The sequence below is a fragment of the Carcharodon carcharias genome, chromosome 38 (genome assembly GCF_017639515.1).
Source record: "Carcharodon carcharias isolate sCarCar2 chromosome 38, sCarCar2.pri, whole genome shotgun sequence".
Classification (NCBI taxonomy): Eukaryota; Metazoa; Chordata; class Chondrichthyes; order Lamniformes; family Lamnidae; genus Carcharodon; species Carcharodon carcharias.
In genome coordinates, this window is record NC_054504.1 from 2,935,286 (window position 1) to 2,953,317 (window position 18,032).

Genomic DNA, 18,032 nt, shown 5'->3' on the forward strand with positions numbered 1-18,032 from the left:
GGTTCACCCATGCCCTACACACGGAAACCTGTTTGACCCGGTAATCCACCCGGTAATTCACCTCTCGATGTCCCCTTTGGCGATTTTGTGCCTCCCTCTGCGCCCCGTCATGACTCAGACACCGGCTGCGAGCGCATGCTCCACAAGTCCTGCTGTTGTTGTCTTCAGTCCCTGGTTCTACTCCGGCACTTTTTCTTGCACACTCTCTCTCTCTCTCTGTCTCTCTCCCCTCCAACCGCCCCCCTCCCCTCCCCCACAGGGTTACCGATGCCTATCTTCTACTCCTGCACCGGTGACGACGTCTGGATTCGGTGCGAACTCCCGGCCACCAACACCCAGGCGTGGGCGAAGCGGAGCACGAGCTCCGACCGGCGAGGGCGGGCAGAGACCTGCGGGCTGCTGGAGCGGGCGAGTCTGCGGAGGGGCTACGCCGTCTCGCTGGCCAGGGGGGCCTCCCTGGTGGTCCTCGACCCCCGCCCCCAAGACGCGGGCACCTACCTCTGCGGTGTCGGAGGCAAAGAGTACAGAGTGAGGCTTCGGGTGGTGGGGCCAGGTAAGGAGGAGGGGTGGTGGGGTGGGGGAGGTGGGGGTGGGGAGAGACGCTGCGCAATCTACTCACCCCCACCCAATGGCCGCCAGCTCTGCTGCCCTGCTCCCTCCACCCCTCTCGCTCACCACCCCATGTCCCAACTCGCACCGAGTCCCGTTCGCTCGTCACCGCCCCCCCCATCTCCCCTCTCCACCCCCCCGCCACCATCTCCCGCAACCCCCCCCCCCATCTCCCCTCTCCCCACCCACCACCACCATCCGCGCTCGCTGACCCACACTGGATCCCGGTACAGCCACGCCTCCATTTTCAAATCCCCTCCATGGACCTCGCCTCCCCCCCCACCCCCCCTCCCTCTCTCTGTAACCTCCTCCAGCCCCTACAACCCTCCCTCTCTCTGTAACCTCCTCCTTCCCCTACACCCCTCCCTATCTCTGTAACCTCCTCCAGTCCCTACACCCCTCCCTCTCTCTGTAACCTCCTCCAGCCCCTACAACCCTCCCTCTCTCTGTAACCTCCTCCAGCCCCTACAACCCTCACTATCTCTGTAACCTCTTCCAGCCCCTACAACCCTCCCTATCTCTGTAACCTTCTCCAGCCTCTACACCCCTCCCTATCTCTGTAACCTCCTCCAGCCCCTACACCCCTCCCTATCTCTGTAACCTCCTCCAGACCCTGCTACCCTCCCTATCTCTGTAAACTCCTCCAGCCTCTACACCCCTCCCTATCTCTGTAACCTTCTCCAGCCTCTACACCCCTCCCTATCTCTGTAACCTCCTCCAGCCTCTACACCCCCTCCCTATCTCTGTAACCTCCTCCAGCCCCTACAACCCTCCCTCTCTCTGTAACCTCCTCCAGTCCCTACAAACCTCCCTATCTCTGTAACCTCCTCCAGCCCCTACATCCCTCCCTATCTCTGTAAACTCCTCCAGCCTCTACACCCCCTCCCTATCTCTGTAACCTCCTCCAGCCCCTACAACCCTCCCTCTCTCTGTAACCTCCTCCAGTCCCTACACCCCTCCCTATCTCTGTAACCTCCTCCAGTCCCTACACCCCTCCCTATCTCTGTAACCTCCTCCAGCCCCTACAACCCTCCGAGATCTCTCCTCTCCTCCGATTCCGGCCTCTCGAGCATCCCCCGGTTCCCATCGCTCCGCCATTGGCGGCCGGGCCTTCAGCTGCCTGGGGAGGTGGTCCCCAAGCTCTGGAATTCTCCCCCCCCCACCCTAAACCTCCTCCGCCGAACCTCCCCCCCACACCCCCAACCACCACCCCCCCCAACCTTCCACCTCCCCTCCGACCTCGCTGTTTCCCCTTTCGAGGCCTATTGCAAACCTGCGAAACTCCCCTGTCGTGAGGTTAAAAAGGGGCGGACCCCAGAGACGAGGAAGACCCCCAATCCCGATGTCCCACTGATGATCCGTGTGGTTTGGCTTCCCCAGGTTTCCTGGAAGTTCTGAGGAAGTGGTGGATTCCCCTGGCGACCATGATCTGTGCCTCCTGCCTGTCCGCCTCAACCTTTGGCCTTGTCCTGAAGCTCCGACGCAGTTAAGTCCCGGCGCCACTTTCCCTTTCCGCTCGCCGGTCGTGGGATCTTGCTGTGCGTCGGCTCACTCTCTCTCTCTCTCTCTCTCTCTCTCTCTCTCAGGGCCCACCCGCCGTTGCCCGGGGGTTGGGGGGGTGTGGGGTTGGTGGGGACAGGAGAGGAGAGTCACTCAGCAGCTCCCTCCCTCCCTCCGTCCTTCCTCCTCGAGCCTGTTACACAGGAACAGGAGGAGGGCCATTCAGCCCCTCTCCAGCCCTGTTACACGGGAACAGGAGGAGGGCCATTCAGCCCCTCTCCTCGAGCCTGTTACACAGGAACAGGAGGAGGGCCATTCAGCCCCTCTCCAGCCCTGTTACACGGGAACAGGAGGAGGCCATTCAGCCCCTCTCCTCGAGCCTGTTACACAGGAACAGGAGGAGGCCCCATTCAGACCCTCTCCTCGAGCCTGTTACACAGGAACAGGAGGAGGCCATTCAGCTCCTCTCCTCGAGCCTGTTACACAGGAACAGGAGGAGGGCCATTCAGCCCCTCTCCAGCCTGTTACACAGGAACAGGAGGAGGCCATTCAGCCCCTCTCGAGCCTGTTACACAGGAACAGGAGGAGGAGGACCTGAATTTTCTCACATCTGCACTGCAGTTCAGTCAGATCCTTGCTGATCTGTATCTTCACCCCACGCACCTCGATACCTTAACCCTCATTCCCTTTCTCCCCGACAAGAGTCTAGAACACGGGGGTCCCAGTCTCAGGAGAAGGGGTCGGCCATTCTGGGCTGAGATGAAGGAGAAATGTCTTCACTCGGGAGGGTTGTGAATCTTTGGACACTGTTTCTGGACACTGAGGAGATCGAGGGATATGGGGAAAGTGCGGGAAGGTGGAGTTGAGGTGGATGATCAGCCACAGGCTGGATTAAGGTGGGGTTGAGGGGGAAGATCAGCCACAGGCTGGATTAAGGTGGAGTTGAGGTGGATGATCAGCCACAGGCTGGATTAAGGTGGGGTTGAGGGAGAAGATCAGCCACAGGCTGGATTAAGCGGCTGATCCAGCTCGAGTGGACCTCCCCTCCTGCTCCTGTTGTATTCTACACCTCTCTCCTATCCCACTGTAACATGGTTGATCCTGACCCTTTTGCTCCGGGTGAGCTAATCCCCTCAGCCGGGGCAAAGGTGAGATGGTCGGAACGTGGCCTTCTGAAGGGGCAGCTGGGTAAGATGGTCAGTTGGTGCCAGCACTGCCAGCGATAACCTTTCAACCTGACGTTCACCTTCATTACAGAGTGGCAGCACCAAGCTCGCAATAAAAGGATCTCGAGGATGATGAGGTAACTTTCCAACCAAACTCTTTGCTGGGTCCTCAAAACCCCAACAACTATTTTGTTTCACTGATGAGCCCTTCCCAGCTCATTCCCACCTCTTCACTAACCCATATACCCTCTCTCCCTATCTCTCCATCCCTCTCCCACGTTCCCCCTGTTCACTAACCCATATACCCTCTCTCTCTATCTCTCCATCCCTCTCCCACATTCCCCCTCTTCACTGACCCATATACCCTCTCTCTCTATCTCTCCATCCCTCTCCCAATTTCCCCCCTCTTCACTGACCCGTATACCCTCTCTCTCTATCTCTCCATCCCTCTCCCACTTTCCCCCCTCTTCACTGACCCGTGTACCCTCTCTCTCTCTCCGTCCCTCTCCCACATTCTCCCCTCTTCACTGACCCGTATACCCTCTCTCCCTATCTCTCCATCCCTCTCCCACATTCCCCCTCTTCACTGACCCGTATACCCTCTCTCTCTATCTCTCATCCCTCTCCCACATTCCCCCTCTTCACTGACCCATATACCCTCTCTCCCTATCTCTCCATCTCTCCCACATTCCCCCTCTTCACTGACCCATATACCCTCTCTCCCTATATCTCCATCTCTCTCCCACGTTCCCCTCTTCACTGACCCGGATATCCTCTCTCCCTATCTCTCCATCCCTCTCCCATATTCCCCCTCTTCACTGACCCATATACCCTCTCTCTCTATCTCTCCATCCCTCTCCCACATTCCCCCTCTTCACTGACCCGTATACCCTCTCTCTCTATCTCTCCATCCCTCTCCCACATTCCCCTCTTCACTGACCCGTATACCCTCTCTCTCTATCTCTCCATCCCTCTCCCACATTCCCCCTCTTCACTGAACCGTATACCCTCTCTCCCTATCTCTCCATCCCTCTCCCACGTTCCCTCTTCACTGACCCGTATACCCTCTCTCTCTATCTCTCCATCCCTCTCCCACATTCCCCCCTCTTCACTGACCCATATACCCTCTCTCCCTATCTCTCCATCTCTCCCACATTTTCCCTCTTCACTGACCCATATACCCTCTCTCCCTATCTCTCCATCTCTCTCCCACGTTCCCCTCTTCACTGACCCGGATATCCTCTCTCTCTATCTCTCATCCCTCTCCCACATTCCCCCTCTTCACTGACCCATATACCCTCTCTCCCTATCTCTCCATCTCTCCCACATTCTCCCTCTTCACTGACCCATATACCCTCTCTCCCTATCTCTCCATCCCTCTCCCACATTCCCCCTCTTCACTGACCCATATACCCTCTCTCCCTATATCTCCATCTCTCTCCCACGTTCCCCTCTTCACTGACCCGTATACCCTCTCTCCCTATCTCTCCATCCCTCTCCCACGTTCCCCCTCTTCACTGACCCGTATACCCTCTCTCTCTATCTCTCCATCCCTCTCCCACATTCCCCTCTTCACTGACCCGTATACCCTCTCTCTCTATCTCTCCATCTCTCTCCCACGTTCCCCTCTTCACTGACCCGGATATCCTCTCTCCCTATCTCTCCATCCCTCTCCCACATTCCCCCTCTTCACTGACCCATATACCCTCTCTCTCTATCTCTCCATCCCTCTCCCACATTCCCCCTCTTCACTGACCCGTATACCCTCTCTCTCTATCTCTCCATCCCTCTCCCACATTCCCCTCTTCACTGACCCGTATACCCTCTCTCTCTATCTCTCCATCCCTCTCCCACATTCCCCCTCTTCACTGAACCGTATACCCTCTCTCCCTATCTCTCCATCCCTCTCCCACGTTCCCTCTTCACTGACCCGTATACCCTCTCTCTCTATCTCTCCATCCCTCTCCCACATTCCCCCCTCTTCACTGACCCATATACCCTCTCTCCCTATCTCTCCATCTCTCCCACATTCTCCCTCTTCACTGACCCATATACCCACTCTCCCTATCTCTCCATCTCTCTCCCACGTTCCCCTCTTCACTGACCCGGATATCCTCTCTCCCTATCTCTCCATCCCTCTCCCACATTCCCCCTCTTCACTGACCCATATACCCTCTCTCTCTATCTCTCCATCCCTCTCCCACATTCCCCCTCTTCACTAACCCATATACCCTCTCTCTCTATCTCTCCATCCCTCTCCCACATTCCCCCTCTTCACTGACCCATATACCCACTCTCTCTATCTCTCCATCCCTCTCCCACTTTCCCCCCTCTTCACTGACCCGTATACCCTCTCTCTCTCTCCGTCCCTCTCCCACATTCTCCCCTCTTCACTGACCCGTATACCCTCTCTCCCTATCTCTCCATCCCTCTCCCACATTCCCCCTCTTCACTGACCCGTATACCCTCTCTCTCTATCTCTCATCCCTCTCCCACATTCCCCCTCTTCACTGACCCATATACCATCTCTCCCTATCTCTCCATCTCTCCCACATTCTCCCTCTTCACTGACCCATATACCCTCTCTCCCTATCTCTCCATCCCTCTCCCACATTCCCCCTCTTCACTGACCCATATACCCTCTCTCCCTATATCTCCATCTCTCTCCCACGTTCCCCTCTTCACTGACCCGGATATCCTCTCTCCCTATCTCTCCATCCCTCTCCCATATTCCCCCTCTTCACTGACCCATATACCCTCTCTCTCTATCTCTCCATCTCTCTCCCACGTTCCCCTCTTCACTGACCCGTATACCCTCTCTCTCTATCTCTCCATCCCTCTCCCACATTCCCCTCTTCACTGACCCGTATACCCTCTCTCTCTATCTCTCCATCTCTCTCCCACGTTCCCCTCTTCACTGACCCGGATATCCTCTCTCCCTATCTCTCCATCCCTCTCCCACATTCCCCCTCTTCACTGACCCATATACCCTCTCTCTCTATCTCTCCATCCCTCTCCCACATTCCCCCTCTTCACTGACCCGTATACCCTCTCTCTCTATCTCTCCATCCCTCTCCCACATTCCCCTCTTCACTGACCCGTATACCCTCTCTCTCTATCTCTCCATCCCTCTCCCACATTCCCCCTCTTCACTGAACCGTATACCCTCTCTCCCTATCTCTCCATCCCTCTCCCACGTTCCCTCTTCACTGACCCGTATACCCTCTCTCTCTATCTCTCCATCCCTCTCCCACATTCCCCCCTCTTCACTGACCCATATACCCTCTCTCCCTATCTCTCCATCTCTCCCACATTCTCCCTCTTCACTGACCCATATACCCTCTCTCCCTATCTCTCCATCTCTCTCCCACGTTCCCCTCTTCACTGACCCGGATATCCTCTCTCCCTATCTCTCCATCCCTCTCCCACATTCCCCCTCTTCACTGACCCATATACCCTCTCTCTCTATCTCTCCATCCCTCTCCCACATTCCCCTCTTCACTGACCCATATACCCTCTCTCTCTATCTCTCCATCCCTCTCCCACATTCCCCCCTCTTCACTGACCTGTATACCCTCTGTCTCTCTCTCTCCATCCCTCTCCCACGTTCCCCTCTTCACTGACCCGTATACCCTCTCCCTGTCTCTCCATCCCTCTCCCACGTTCCCCACTTCACTGACCCGTATACCATCTGTCTCTATCTCTTCATCCCTCTCCCACGTTCCCCTCTTCACTGACCCGTATACCCTCTCCCTGTCTCTCCATCCCTCTCCCACGTTCCCCACTTCACTGACCCGTATACCATCTGTCTCTATCTCTTCATCCCTCTCCCACGTTCCCCTCTTCACTGACCCTCGTACCCTCTGTCTCTATCTCTCCATCTCTCTCCCACGTTCCTCCCTTCACTGACCCGTATACCCTCTCTCTATCTCTCCATCTCCCTCCCACGTCGCCCTCTTCACTGACCCGTATACTCTCTGTCTCTATCTCTCCATCTCTCTCTCACATTCCCCTCTTCACTGACCCGTATACCCTCTCTCTCTCTCTCCATCTCTCTCTCACATTCCCCTCTTCACTGACCCGTATACCCTCTGTCTCTATCTCTCCATCTCTTTCTCACGTTCCCCCCTTCACTGACCCTGGTACCCTCTCTCTCTCTCTCTCTCTCTACATCTCTCTCTCACATTCCTCCCTTCACTCACCCTGGTACCCTCTCTTTCTCTCTCTCTCTTCATTTCTCTCTCACATTCCTCCCTTCACTGACTCTCGCATCCTCTCTCTCTCCATCTCTCTTTCACATTCCCCCCTTCACTGACCCTCGTACTCTCTCTCACTCTCCATCTCTCTCACATTCTTCCGTTCTCTGACCCTCGTAGGCTCTCTCTTCATCTCTCTCTCACATTCCTCCCTCCTCTGACCCTCTTACTCTCTCTCTCTCAGTCTCTCTCTCTCATTCCTCCCTTCACTGACCCTGGTACCCTCTCTCTCTCTCTCCCCATTTCTCTCTCACATTCCCATGATCCCTGACCCTCGTACTCTCTCTCTCTCTCCATCTCTCTCACGTTACCCCTTCACTGACCCTGGTACCCTCTCTCTTTCTTCATTTCTCTCTCACATTCCTCCCTCCACTGACCCTCGTACCCTCTCTCTCTATCTCCATCTCTTTCTCTCTCTCCATCTCTCTCTCACATTCCTCCCTCCACTGACCCTCGTACTCTCTCTCTCTCTCCATCTCTCCCACATTCCTCCCTTCACTGACCCTCATATCCTCAGTCTTTCCAACTCTCTCTCTCTCTCCTGTCTTCATGGATTCTTGGACCCTCTCTCTCTCTCTCTCCGCTCTGACACATTCTCCTCGCTCTCTCTCTCCCCCCCTTTAACAAATGCCACTCTTCTCTCATGAGGAGTTCCTTGTCAATCGGTCTTGAATTCATTCCAACAGCAGTTTCTTCAAGAAGACATCAGCATTGGACACCCAACTCAACGGGACATACAGAAACCATGTCTCAACAATGGAGCAAGGTGGGTACATGGAGCTGCAAGATCCCCCCCCCAAATTCTAATTCTCCACCTCCACCACACCCCAACTCCTGCCACTCGTCACACTTGGTTTAAATGATTTCCCCCTCTCTTCCTGAGTGCTGCACTGTGGGAGGGTCAGTGCTGAGGGAGAGCCGCACTGTCGGAGGGTCAGTGCTGAGGGAGCGCCGCACTGTGGGAGGGTCAGTGCTGAGGGAGCGCCGCACTGTCGGAGGGTCAGTGCTGAGGGAGCGCCGCACTGTCGGAGGGTCAGTGCTGAGGGAGCGCTGCACTGTGGGAGGGTCAGTGCTGAGGGAGAGCCGCACTGTCGGAGGGTAAGTGCTGAGGGAGCGCCGCACTGTGGGAGGGTCAGTGCTGAGGGAGCGCCGCACTGTCGGAGGGTAAGTGCTGAGGGAGCGCCGCACTGTCGGAGGGTAAGTGCTGAGGGAGAGCCGCACTGTCGGAGGGTAAGTGCTGAGGGAGAGCCGCACTGTGGGAGGGTCAGTACTGAGGGAGCCGCACTGTGGGTGGGTCAGTGCTGAGGGAGCGCCGCACTGTCGGAGGGTCAGTGCTGAGGGAGCGCCGCACTGTCGGAGGGTCAGTGCTGAGGGATAGCCGCACTGTCGGAGGGTCAGTGCTGAGGGAGAGCCGCACTGTCGGAGGGTCAGTGCTGAGGGAGCGCCGCACTGTCGGAGGGTCAGTGCTGAGGGAGAGACGCACTGTTGGAGGGTCAGTGCTGAGGGAGAGCCGCACTGTCGGAGGGTCAGCGCTGAGGGAGCGCCGCACTGTCGGAGGGTCAGTGCTGAGGGAGCGCCGCACTGTCGGAGGGTCAGTGCTGAGGGAGAGCCGCACTGTCGGAGGGTCAGTGCTGAGGGAGCGCCGCACTGTCGGAGGGTCAGTGCTGAGGGAGAGCCGCACTGTCGGAGGGTTAGTGCTGAGGGAGAGCCGCACTGTCGGAGGGTCAGTGCTGAGGGAGCGCCGCACTGTCGGAGGGTCAGTGCTGATGGAGCGCCGCACTGTCGGAGGGTCAGTGCTGAGGGAGCGCCGCACTGTCGGAGGGTCAGTGCTGAGGGAGAGCTGCACTGTCGGAGGGTCAGCGCTGAGGGAGAGCTGCACTGTCGGAGGGTCAGTGCTGATGGAGAGCCGCACTGTCGGAGGGTCAGTGCTGATGGAGCGCCGCACTGTCGGAGGGTCAGTGCTGATGGAGCGCCGCACTGTCGGAGGGTCAGCGCTGAGGGAGAGCTGCACTGTCGGAGGGTCAGTGCTGAGGGAGAGCTGCACTGTCGGAGGGTCAGTGCTGATGGAGAGCCGCACTGTCGGAGGGTCAGTGCTGATGGAGCGCCGCACTGTCGGAGGGTCAGTGCTGAGGGAGTGCCGCACTTTCGGAGGGTCAGTGCTGAGGGAGAGCCGCACTGTCGGAGGGTCAGTGCTGAGGGAGAGCCGCACTGTCGGAGGGTCAGTGCTGAGGGAGCGCCGCACTGTGGGAGGGTCAGCGCTGAGGGAGCGCCGCACTGTCGAAGGGTCAATACTGAGGGAGAGCCGCACTGTCGGAGGGTCAGTGCTGAGGGAGAGCCGCACTGTCGGAGGGTCAGTTCTGAGGGAGAGCCGCACTGTGGGAGGGTCAGTGCTGAGGGAGAGCCGCATTGCTCTTGTTCCCCATGTTCTGCTATCGCTGGGGAAGTCTCATCACTGTGGCTTTCTCTCTCTCTCCAGGTGCTGAAGTGAATCACAGCGGCTCTGGTTCCACGAGCTACGAAAACTTGGGATCACCTGAGGAAGACGGAGGTGCTGCGGAACAACCTCTAACCAGCGAGTTTGACGAGGAACAAGATGGTGAGGATTTGCTGGAGAAGTGGGTCTGTGCAGAACGGAATGTGTGAGACAGGGAGAGGGAGAGAGAGAGACAGGGAGAGAGAGAGAGAGAGACAGGGAGAGGGAGAGACAGGGAGAGAGGGAGAGACAGGGAGAGAGAGAGACAGAGAGAGAGAGAGAGACAGGGAGAGAGAGAGAGACAGAGAGAGAGAGAGAGACAGGGAGAGACAGAGGGAGAGAGAGAGAGAGAGAGAGACAGGGAGAGAGAGAGAGAGGGAGAGAGAGAGACAGGGAGAGAGAGAGACAAGAGAGAGAGAGAGAGAGAGGGAGAGAGAGAGAGAGCGAGAGAGGGAGAGAGAGAGAGAGAGAGACAGGGAGAGGGAGAGAGAGCGAGACAAGGAGAGAGAGAGCGAGACAGGGAGAGGGAGAGAGAGCAAAACAGGGAGAGGGAGAGAGAGCAAGACAGGGAGAGGGAGAGAGCGAGACAGGGAGAGAGAGAGAGAGCGAGACAGGGAGAGGGAGAGAGAGCGAGACAGGGAGAGGGAGAGAGAGCGAGACAGGGAGAGGGAGAGAGAGCAAGAAAGAGCGAGACAGGGAGAGAGAGAGCGAGAGAGGGAGAGAGAGACAGGGAGAGGGAGAGAGAGCGAGACAGGGAGAGGGAGAGAGAGCGAGACAAGGAGAGGGAGAGAGAGCGAGACAGGGAGAGGGAGAGAGAGAGAGACAGGGAGAGGGAGAGAGCGAGACAGGGAGAGGGAGAGAGAGCAAAACAGGGAGAGGGAGAGAGAGCAAAACAGGGAGAGGGAGAGAGAGCAAGACAGGGAGAGGGAGAGAGAGAGACAGGGAGAGAGAGAGAGAGCGAGACAGGGAGAGGGAGAGAGAGCGAGACAGGGAGAGGGAGAGAGAGCGAGACAGGGAGAGGGAGAGAGAGCGAGACAGGGAGAGGGAGAGAGAGCGAGAAAGAGCGAGACAGGGAGAGAGAGAGCAAGAGAGGGAGAGAGAGACAGGGAGAGGGAGAGAGAGCGAGACAAGGAGAGGGAGAGAGAGCGAGACAGGGAGAGGGAGAGAGAGAGAGACAGGGAGTGGGAGAGAGCGAGACAGGAAGAGAGAGAGAGAGCGAGACAGGGAGAGGGAGAGAGAGCGAGACAGGGAGAGGGAGAGAGAGCGAGACAGAGAGAGGGAGAGAGAGCGAGAAAGAGCGAGACAGGGAGAGAGAGAGCGAGAGAGGGAGAGAGAGACAGGGAGAGGGAGAGAGAGCGAGACAAGGAGAGGGAGAGAGAGCGAGACAGGGAGAGGGAGAGAAAGAGCGAGACAGGGAGAGAGAGAGCGAGAGAGGGAGAGAGAGACAGGGAGAGGGAGAGAGAGCGAGACAAGGAGAGGGAGAGAGAGCGAGACAGGGAGAGGGAGAGAGAGAGAGACAGGGAGAGGGAGAGAGAGAGCGAGAGACATGGAGAGAGAGAGAGAGAACGAGACAGGGAGAGGGAGAGAGAGCGAGAAATGGAGAGGGAGAGAGAGCGAGAAACGGAGAGGGAGAGAGAGCGAGACAGGGAGAGAGAGAGAGACAGAGAGAGAGAGAGCGAGACAGGGAGAGGGAGAGAGAGAGAGAGAGAGAGACAGAGAGAGAGAGGGAGACAGGGAGAGAGAGAGTGAGAGACAGAAGATGCAACCATTGTAAAGCTGGGAATGTGTCAGAGGAGAAAAAAATGTGACCGACAATTCTTCTAAAAGTTCATTCATGGGATTTGGGTGTCGCTGGCTGGGACAGAATTTATTACCCATCCCTAATTGCCCCCTTGAGAGGGTGGTGGGTGAGCCACTGCAGTCCCTGTGCGGTGTAGGTACACCCATGGTGCTGTTAGGGAGGGAGTTCCAGGATTTTGTCCCGTGCTGTGTAGGTACACCCACGGCGCTGTTAGGGAGGGAGTTCCAGGATTTTGTCCCGTGTGGTGTAGGTACACCCACGGTGCTGTTAGGGAGGGAGTTCCAGGATTTTGTCCCGTGTGGTGTAGGTACACCCACGGCGCTGTTAGGGAGGGAGTTCCAGGATTTTGTCCCCCGTGTGGTGTAGGTACACCCATGGTGCTGTTAGGGAGGGAGTTCCAGGATTTTGTCCGTGTGGTGTAGGTACACCCACGGCGCTGTTAGGGAGGGAGTTCCAGGATTTTGTCCGTGTGGTGTAGGTACACCCACGGCGCTGTTAGGGAGGGAGTTCCAGGATTTTGACCCGTGTGGTATAGGTACACCCATGGCGCTGTTAGGGAGGGAGTTCCAGGATTTTGTCCGTGCGGTGTAGGTACACCCACGGCGCTGTTAGGGAGGGAGTTCCAGGATTTTGTCCCGTGCGTGTAGGTACACCCACGGCGCTGTTAGGGAGGGAGTTCCAGGATTTTGACCCGTGTGGTATAGGTACACCCACAGCGCTGTTAGGGAGGGAGTTCCAGGATTTTGTCCCCTGTGGTGTAGGTACACACACAGCGCTGTTAGGGAAGGAGTTCCAGGATTTTGTCCCCTGTGGTGTAGGTACACACACAGCGCTGTTAGGGAGGGAGTTCCAGGATTTTGTCCTGTGTGGTGTAGGTACACCCACGGCGCTGTTAGGGAGGGAGTTCCAGGATTTTGTCCCCCGTGTGGTGTAGGTACACCCATGGTGCTGTTAGGGAGGGAGTTCCAGGATTTTGTCCGTGTGTTGTAGGTACACCCACGGCGCTGTTAGGGAGGGAGTTCCAGGATTTTGTCCGTGTGGTGTAGGTACACCCACGGCGCTGTTAGGGAGGGAGTTCCAGGATTTTGACCCGTGTGGTATAGGTACACCCATGGCGCTGTTAGGGAGGGAGTTCCAGGATTTTTTCCGTGCGGTGTAGGTACACCCACGGCGCTGTTAGGGAGGGAGTTCCAGGATTTTGTCCCGTGCGGTGTAGGTACACCCACGGCGCTGTTAGGGAGGGAGTTCCAGGAATTTGACCCTTGTGGTATAGGTACACCCACGGCGCTGTTAGGGAGGGAGTTCCAGGATTTTGTCCGTGTGGTGTAGGTACACCCACGGCGCTGTTAGGGAGGGAGTTCCAGGATTTTGTCCCCTGTGGTGTAGGTACACACACAGCGCTGTTAGGGAGGGAGTTCCAGGATTTTGTCCGTGTGGTGTAGGTACACCCACGGCGCTGTTAGGGAGGGAGTTCCAGGATTCTGTCCTGTGTGGTGTAGGTACACCCACGGCGCTGTTAGGGAGGGAGTTCCAGGATTTTGTCCCCGTGTGGTGTAGGTACACCCACGGCGCTGTTAGGGAGGGAGTTCCAGGATTTTGACCCGTGTGGTATAGGTACACCCACAGTGCTGTTAGGGAGGGAGTTCCAGGATTTTGTCCGTGTGGTGTAGGTACACCCATGGTGCTGTTGGGGAGGGAATTCCAGGATTTTGACCCCAGTGACAGTGAAGGAACGGCCGATATATTTCCAAGTCGGGATGGGTGAGAGGCTCGGAGGGGAACTTCCAGGTGGTGGGTGTTCCCCATGTGTCTGCTGCCCTCGTCCTTCTAGATGGTAGAGGTTGTGGGTTTGGGCGGCGCTGTCGAAGGAGCCTTGGCGAGTTGCTGCAGTGCATCTTGTAGATGGTACACACACTGCTGCTACTGTGCGTCGGTGGTGGGGGGAGTGAATGTTTGTGGATGGGGTGCCGATCGAGCGGGGGGCTGCTTTGTCCTGGACGGTGTCGAGCTTCTTGAGTGTTGTGGGAGCCGCACTCATCCAGGCAAGTGGGGAGTGTCCCATCACACTCCTGACTGGTGCCTTGTAGATGGTGGACAGACTTTGGGGAGTCAGGAGGTGAGTTACTCTCCGCAGGATTCCCAGCCTCTGACCTGCTGTTGTAGCCACAGTATTTATATGGCTGGTCCCAGTTCAGTTTCTGGTCAATGGTAACCCCCAGGATGTTGATAGTGGGGGATTCAGTGATGGTAATGCCATTGAATGTCAAGGGGGCGATGGTTGGATTCTCTCTTGTTGGAGATGGTCATTACCTGACACTTGTGTGGTGTGAATGTTACTCACCACTTGTCAGCCCTGAGCCTGGATAGTGTCCAGGTCTTGCTGCATTTGGACAATGGGGCTGCTTCAGTATCTGAGGAGTCACGAATGGTGCTGAACATTGTGCAAACATCAGCGAACATCCCCACTTCTGACCTTAGGATGGAAGGAAGGTCATTGATGAAGCAGCTGAAGGTGGTCGGGTCTGAGACCATGGTCACTCTGCAGAGGTCCCTGTGTAGTACAGGCTCCTCGAGATAGTGGGTTCTGGGGAGCGAGACAATGGGAACACGTTCCCGGCCACCAAACAAGACCCTAATGTCCTATTCTGTGCATTACAGTGGGACTATCTTACGAAAACCTGTGCGCTGAGGAAGACCAAGTGTCTGAGGGTGAGTACCACAGCATTTAAAGTTACCCCTATCACCAAACCCAAAGCTACTGACACACTCCCCGGGGACCCCCCTGTAAATACTGACACACACTCCCCGGGGACCCCCTGTAAATACTGACACACTCCCCGGGGACACCCTGTAAATACTGACACACTCCCCGGGGACCCCCTGTAAATACTGACACACTCCCCGGGGACACACTGTAAATACTGACACATTCCCCGGGGATCCCCTGTAAATACTGACACACTCCCCGGGGACCCCCTGTAAATACTGACACACTCCCCGGGGACCCCCCTGTAAATACTGACACACTCCCCAGGGATCCCCTGTAAATACTGACACACTCCCCGGGGACCCCCTGTAAATACTGACACACTCCCCGGGGACCCCCCTGCAAATACTGACACACTCCCCGGGGACCCCCTCTAAATACTGACACACTCCCCGGGGACCCCCTGTAAATACTGACACACTCCCCGGGGACCCCCCTGTAAATACTGACACACGCCCCGGGGACCCCCCTGTAAATACTGACACACTCCCCGGGGACCCCCCTGTAAATACTGACACACTCCCCGGGGACCCCCTGTAAATACTGACACACTCCCTGGGGACCCCCTGTAAATATTGACACACTCCCCCTGACAACATTATCACTGAATGTCTCATTTTCTCTGTCTCTCTCTCTCTCTTTAGATTACCTAGAACCAAATATTGACACAGGAAGCGTGAATACAGATGGTGAGCTGTGTCTGGTGTTGAGTGTAATTGGGTAGAGTTGGGTGAAAGGGTTAATCGACCCTCCGATAGGGGAAGGGGCCCGGTGTGCGTGTGTGCGTAACTGGGAGGAGGTGGGTGAGGGGTTAACCCCCCCTCCGATAGAGGAAGGGGCTGCCCGGTGTGTGTGTGTGTGTGTAACTGGGGAGGAGCTGGGTGAGAGGGTTAATCTCCCCTCCGATAGGGGAAGGGGCTGCCCGGTGTGTGTGTGTGTGTGTGTAACTGGGGAGGGGGTGGGCGAGAGGGTTAATCTCCCCTCCGATAGGGAAAGGGGCTGCCTGGTGTCAGAGTGTAAGAGAGGGGTGTATGGTTTTCGATTGGATTTAAATCTGATTATTTGTTTCCCAGATTACATGGAACCAGACTGTGATTCGGGAGACAGACAGCAGAATTGCACCGATACTTGCAGTCCAGTGGGTGAGTGTTGTGTGTGTGTGACCGGTAGGTTATTCCCAATCCCACTCTCCCAAGGTCCCAGGTAAAGCCACGTTCCTGTGCATCTCTCTCTCCCCCGCCGAATCCAAGCCCAGAACTCGCGAGTTCAAACAGCTCCCACGCATTCCAGAGACTCCAGCCCCCTCCATCCAGTCTGAAGCTCCCCAGTTTCAGCGCTGAGGGAGTGCCGCACTGTCGGAGGGTCAGCGCTGAGGGAGTGCCGCACTGTCGGAGGGTCAGTGCTGAGGGAGAGCCGCACTGTCGGAGAGTCAGTGCTGAGGGAGAGCCGCACTGTCGGAGGGTCAGTGCTGAGGGAGAACCGCACTGTCGGAGGGTCAGTGCTGAGGGAGAGCCGCACTGTCGGAGGGTCAGTGCTGAGGGAGAGCCGTACTGTCGGAGGGTCAGTGCTGAGGGAGCGCCGCACTGTCGGAGGGTCAGTGCTGAGGGAGCGCCGCACTGTCGGAGGGTCAGTGCTGAGGGAGCGCCGCACTGTCGGAGGGTCAGTGCTGAGGGAGCGCCGCACTGTCGGAGGGTCAGTGCTGAGGGAGCGCCGCACTGTCGGAGGGTCAGTACTGAAGGATCTTTACTTGTCTTCACCTCCCTCTTTTGGATTTCACCAGCTCCCCCTCTCTCAGATTCACAGTCCGAGAGGCCGAGAACTGGGAGTCTCTACGCAGCCCCGAAGATGAGGTCTCAAAGGCAAGAGGAGCGAAGTGGGGAGGAAGGTAAGCACAATTTTTGCTGGCACCCAAACTATCTCTCGCTCCTAAATGGATAGGAAGATCGCACAGCCAGAGTTGGAAGACAAAACGGGGGATTGTCGGGGGCTGGTCTAAGAAGCTCCTGCCCAGTGCGCTGGGGCGAAAATTTATCCCTCAACCGATTTCACTATCTGTGTAGAAGCAACAGGAGGAGGCCATTCAGCCCCTCGAGCCTGTGGCTGATCATCCCCCTCAACTCTACCTTAATCCAGCCTGTGGCTGATCTTCTCCCTCAACTCCACCTTAATCCAGCCTGTGGCTGATCATCCACCTCAACTGCACCTTAATCCAGCCTGTGGCTGATCTTCTCCCTCAACTCCACCTTAATCCAGCCTGTGGCTGATCATCCACCTCAACTCCACCTTAATCCAGCCTGTGGCTGATCTTCTCCCTCAACTCCACCTTAATCCAGCCTGTGGCTGATCATCCACCTCAACTCCACCTTAATCCAGCCTGTGGCTGATCATCCACCTCAACTCCTCCTTAATCCAGCCTGTGGCTGATCATCCACCTCAACTCCACCTTAATCCAGCCTGTGGCTGATCATCCACCTCAACTCCACCTTAATCCAGCCTGTGGCTGATCTTCTCCCTCAACTCCACCTTAATCCAGCCTGTGGCTGATCATCCACCTCAACTCCACCTTAATCCAGCCTGTGGCTGATCATCCACCTCAACTCCACCTTAATCCAGCCTGTGGCTGATCTTCTCCCTCAACTCCACCTTAATCCAGCCTGTGGCTGATCATCCACCTCAACTCCACCTTAATCCAGCCTGTGGCTGATCATCCACCTCAACTCCTCCTTAATCCAGCCTGTGGCTGATCATCCACCTCAACTCCACCTTAATCCAGCCTGTGGCTGATCATCCACCTCAACTCCACCTTAATCCAGCCTGTGGCTGATCTTCTCCCTCGACTCCACCTTCCCACACTCTCCCCACATCCCCTTGATTCCCCTCAGTGTCCAAAAACCTCTTGATCTCCCGGTCTTGAACCTACTCGGTGACGGAGCACCCACCGCTCTCTGGGGTGGAGAATCCGAAGATTCACCACCCTCCCGAGTGAAGACATTTCTCCTTCATCTCAGCCCAGAATGGCCGACCCCTTCTCCTGAGACTGGGACCCCCCGTGTTCTAGACTCTCCAGCCCGGGGAGGAGGGAGAGAGAGGGAGGGGAACAACCTCTCAGCATCGACCCTGTCAAAGCCCTTCAGAATTTTCAGTGAGGTCGCCTCTCGCTCCGGGGAGCTCGGCGCTTGTCGTGGGATCTTTCTGTGCCTGGACGTCAGCCGGAAACCTTCCAGGTCGCCTCTCGTGGGTGGTTCAGGTGCTGTCGATCCTCCTGCCTGAAGCTGATGTGATCTTTCCCTCCACCCCCCCTCCCCTTCCCCAGACCCTCCGAGGTACACAGGACAGGACTCTGAGGGTTGGAGGAGAGGGAGCCATTACACAGCCCCTCAGTCGAAGAATTACAGCAATGAAGACAGCAGCGATGAAGGTAGGCAACGCAACCTCGGTGCGCTCTTGTTTGTAAGTCCTG

The 18,032-nt window shown here is 56.9% G+C and overlaps 1 protein-coding gene across 1 annotated transcript in view; it reads left to right on the forward strand.

Moving 5' to 3' along the window:
- Positions 1-267: 267 nt before the first annotated feature.
- LOC121273069 overlaps positions 268-18,032 on the forward strand; it is a 47,536-nt gene continuing 29,771 nt past the window's right edge. Inside the window, exons 1-10 of the mRNA XM_041180022.1 lie at positions 268-553; positions 1,990-2,094; positions 3,367-3,412; positions 8,218-8,297; positions 10,008-10,127; positions 14,464-14,514; positions 15,217-15,261; positions 15,646-15,714; positions 16,353-16,457; positions 17,886-17,990. Coding sequence (XP_041035956.1) covers positions 268-553; positions 1,990-2,094; positions 3,367-3,412; positions 8,218-8,297; positions 10,008-10,127; positions 14,464-14,514; positions 15,217-15,261; positions 15,646-15,714; positions 16,353-16,457; positions 17,886-17,990 — 1,012 coding nt within the window. The remainder of the gene's footprint in view (positions 554-1,989; positions 2,095-3,366; positions 3,413-8,217; positions 8,298-10,007; positions 10,128-14,463; positions 14,515-15,216; positions 15,262-15,645; positions 15,715-16,352; positions 16,458-17,885; positions 17,991-18,032) is intronic.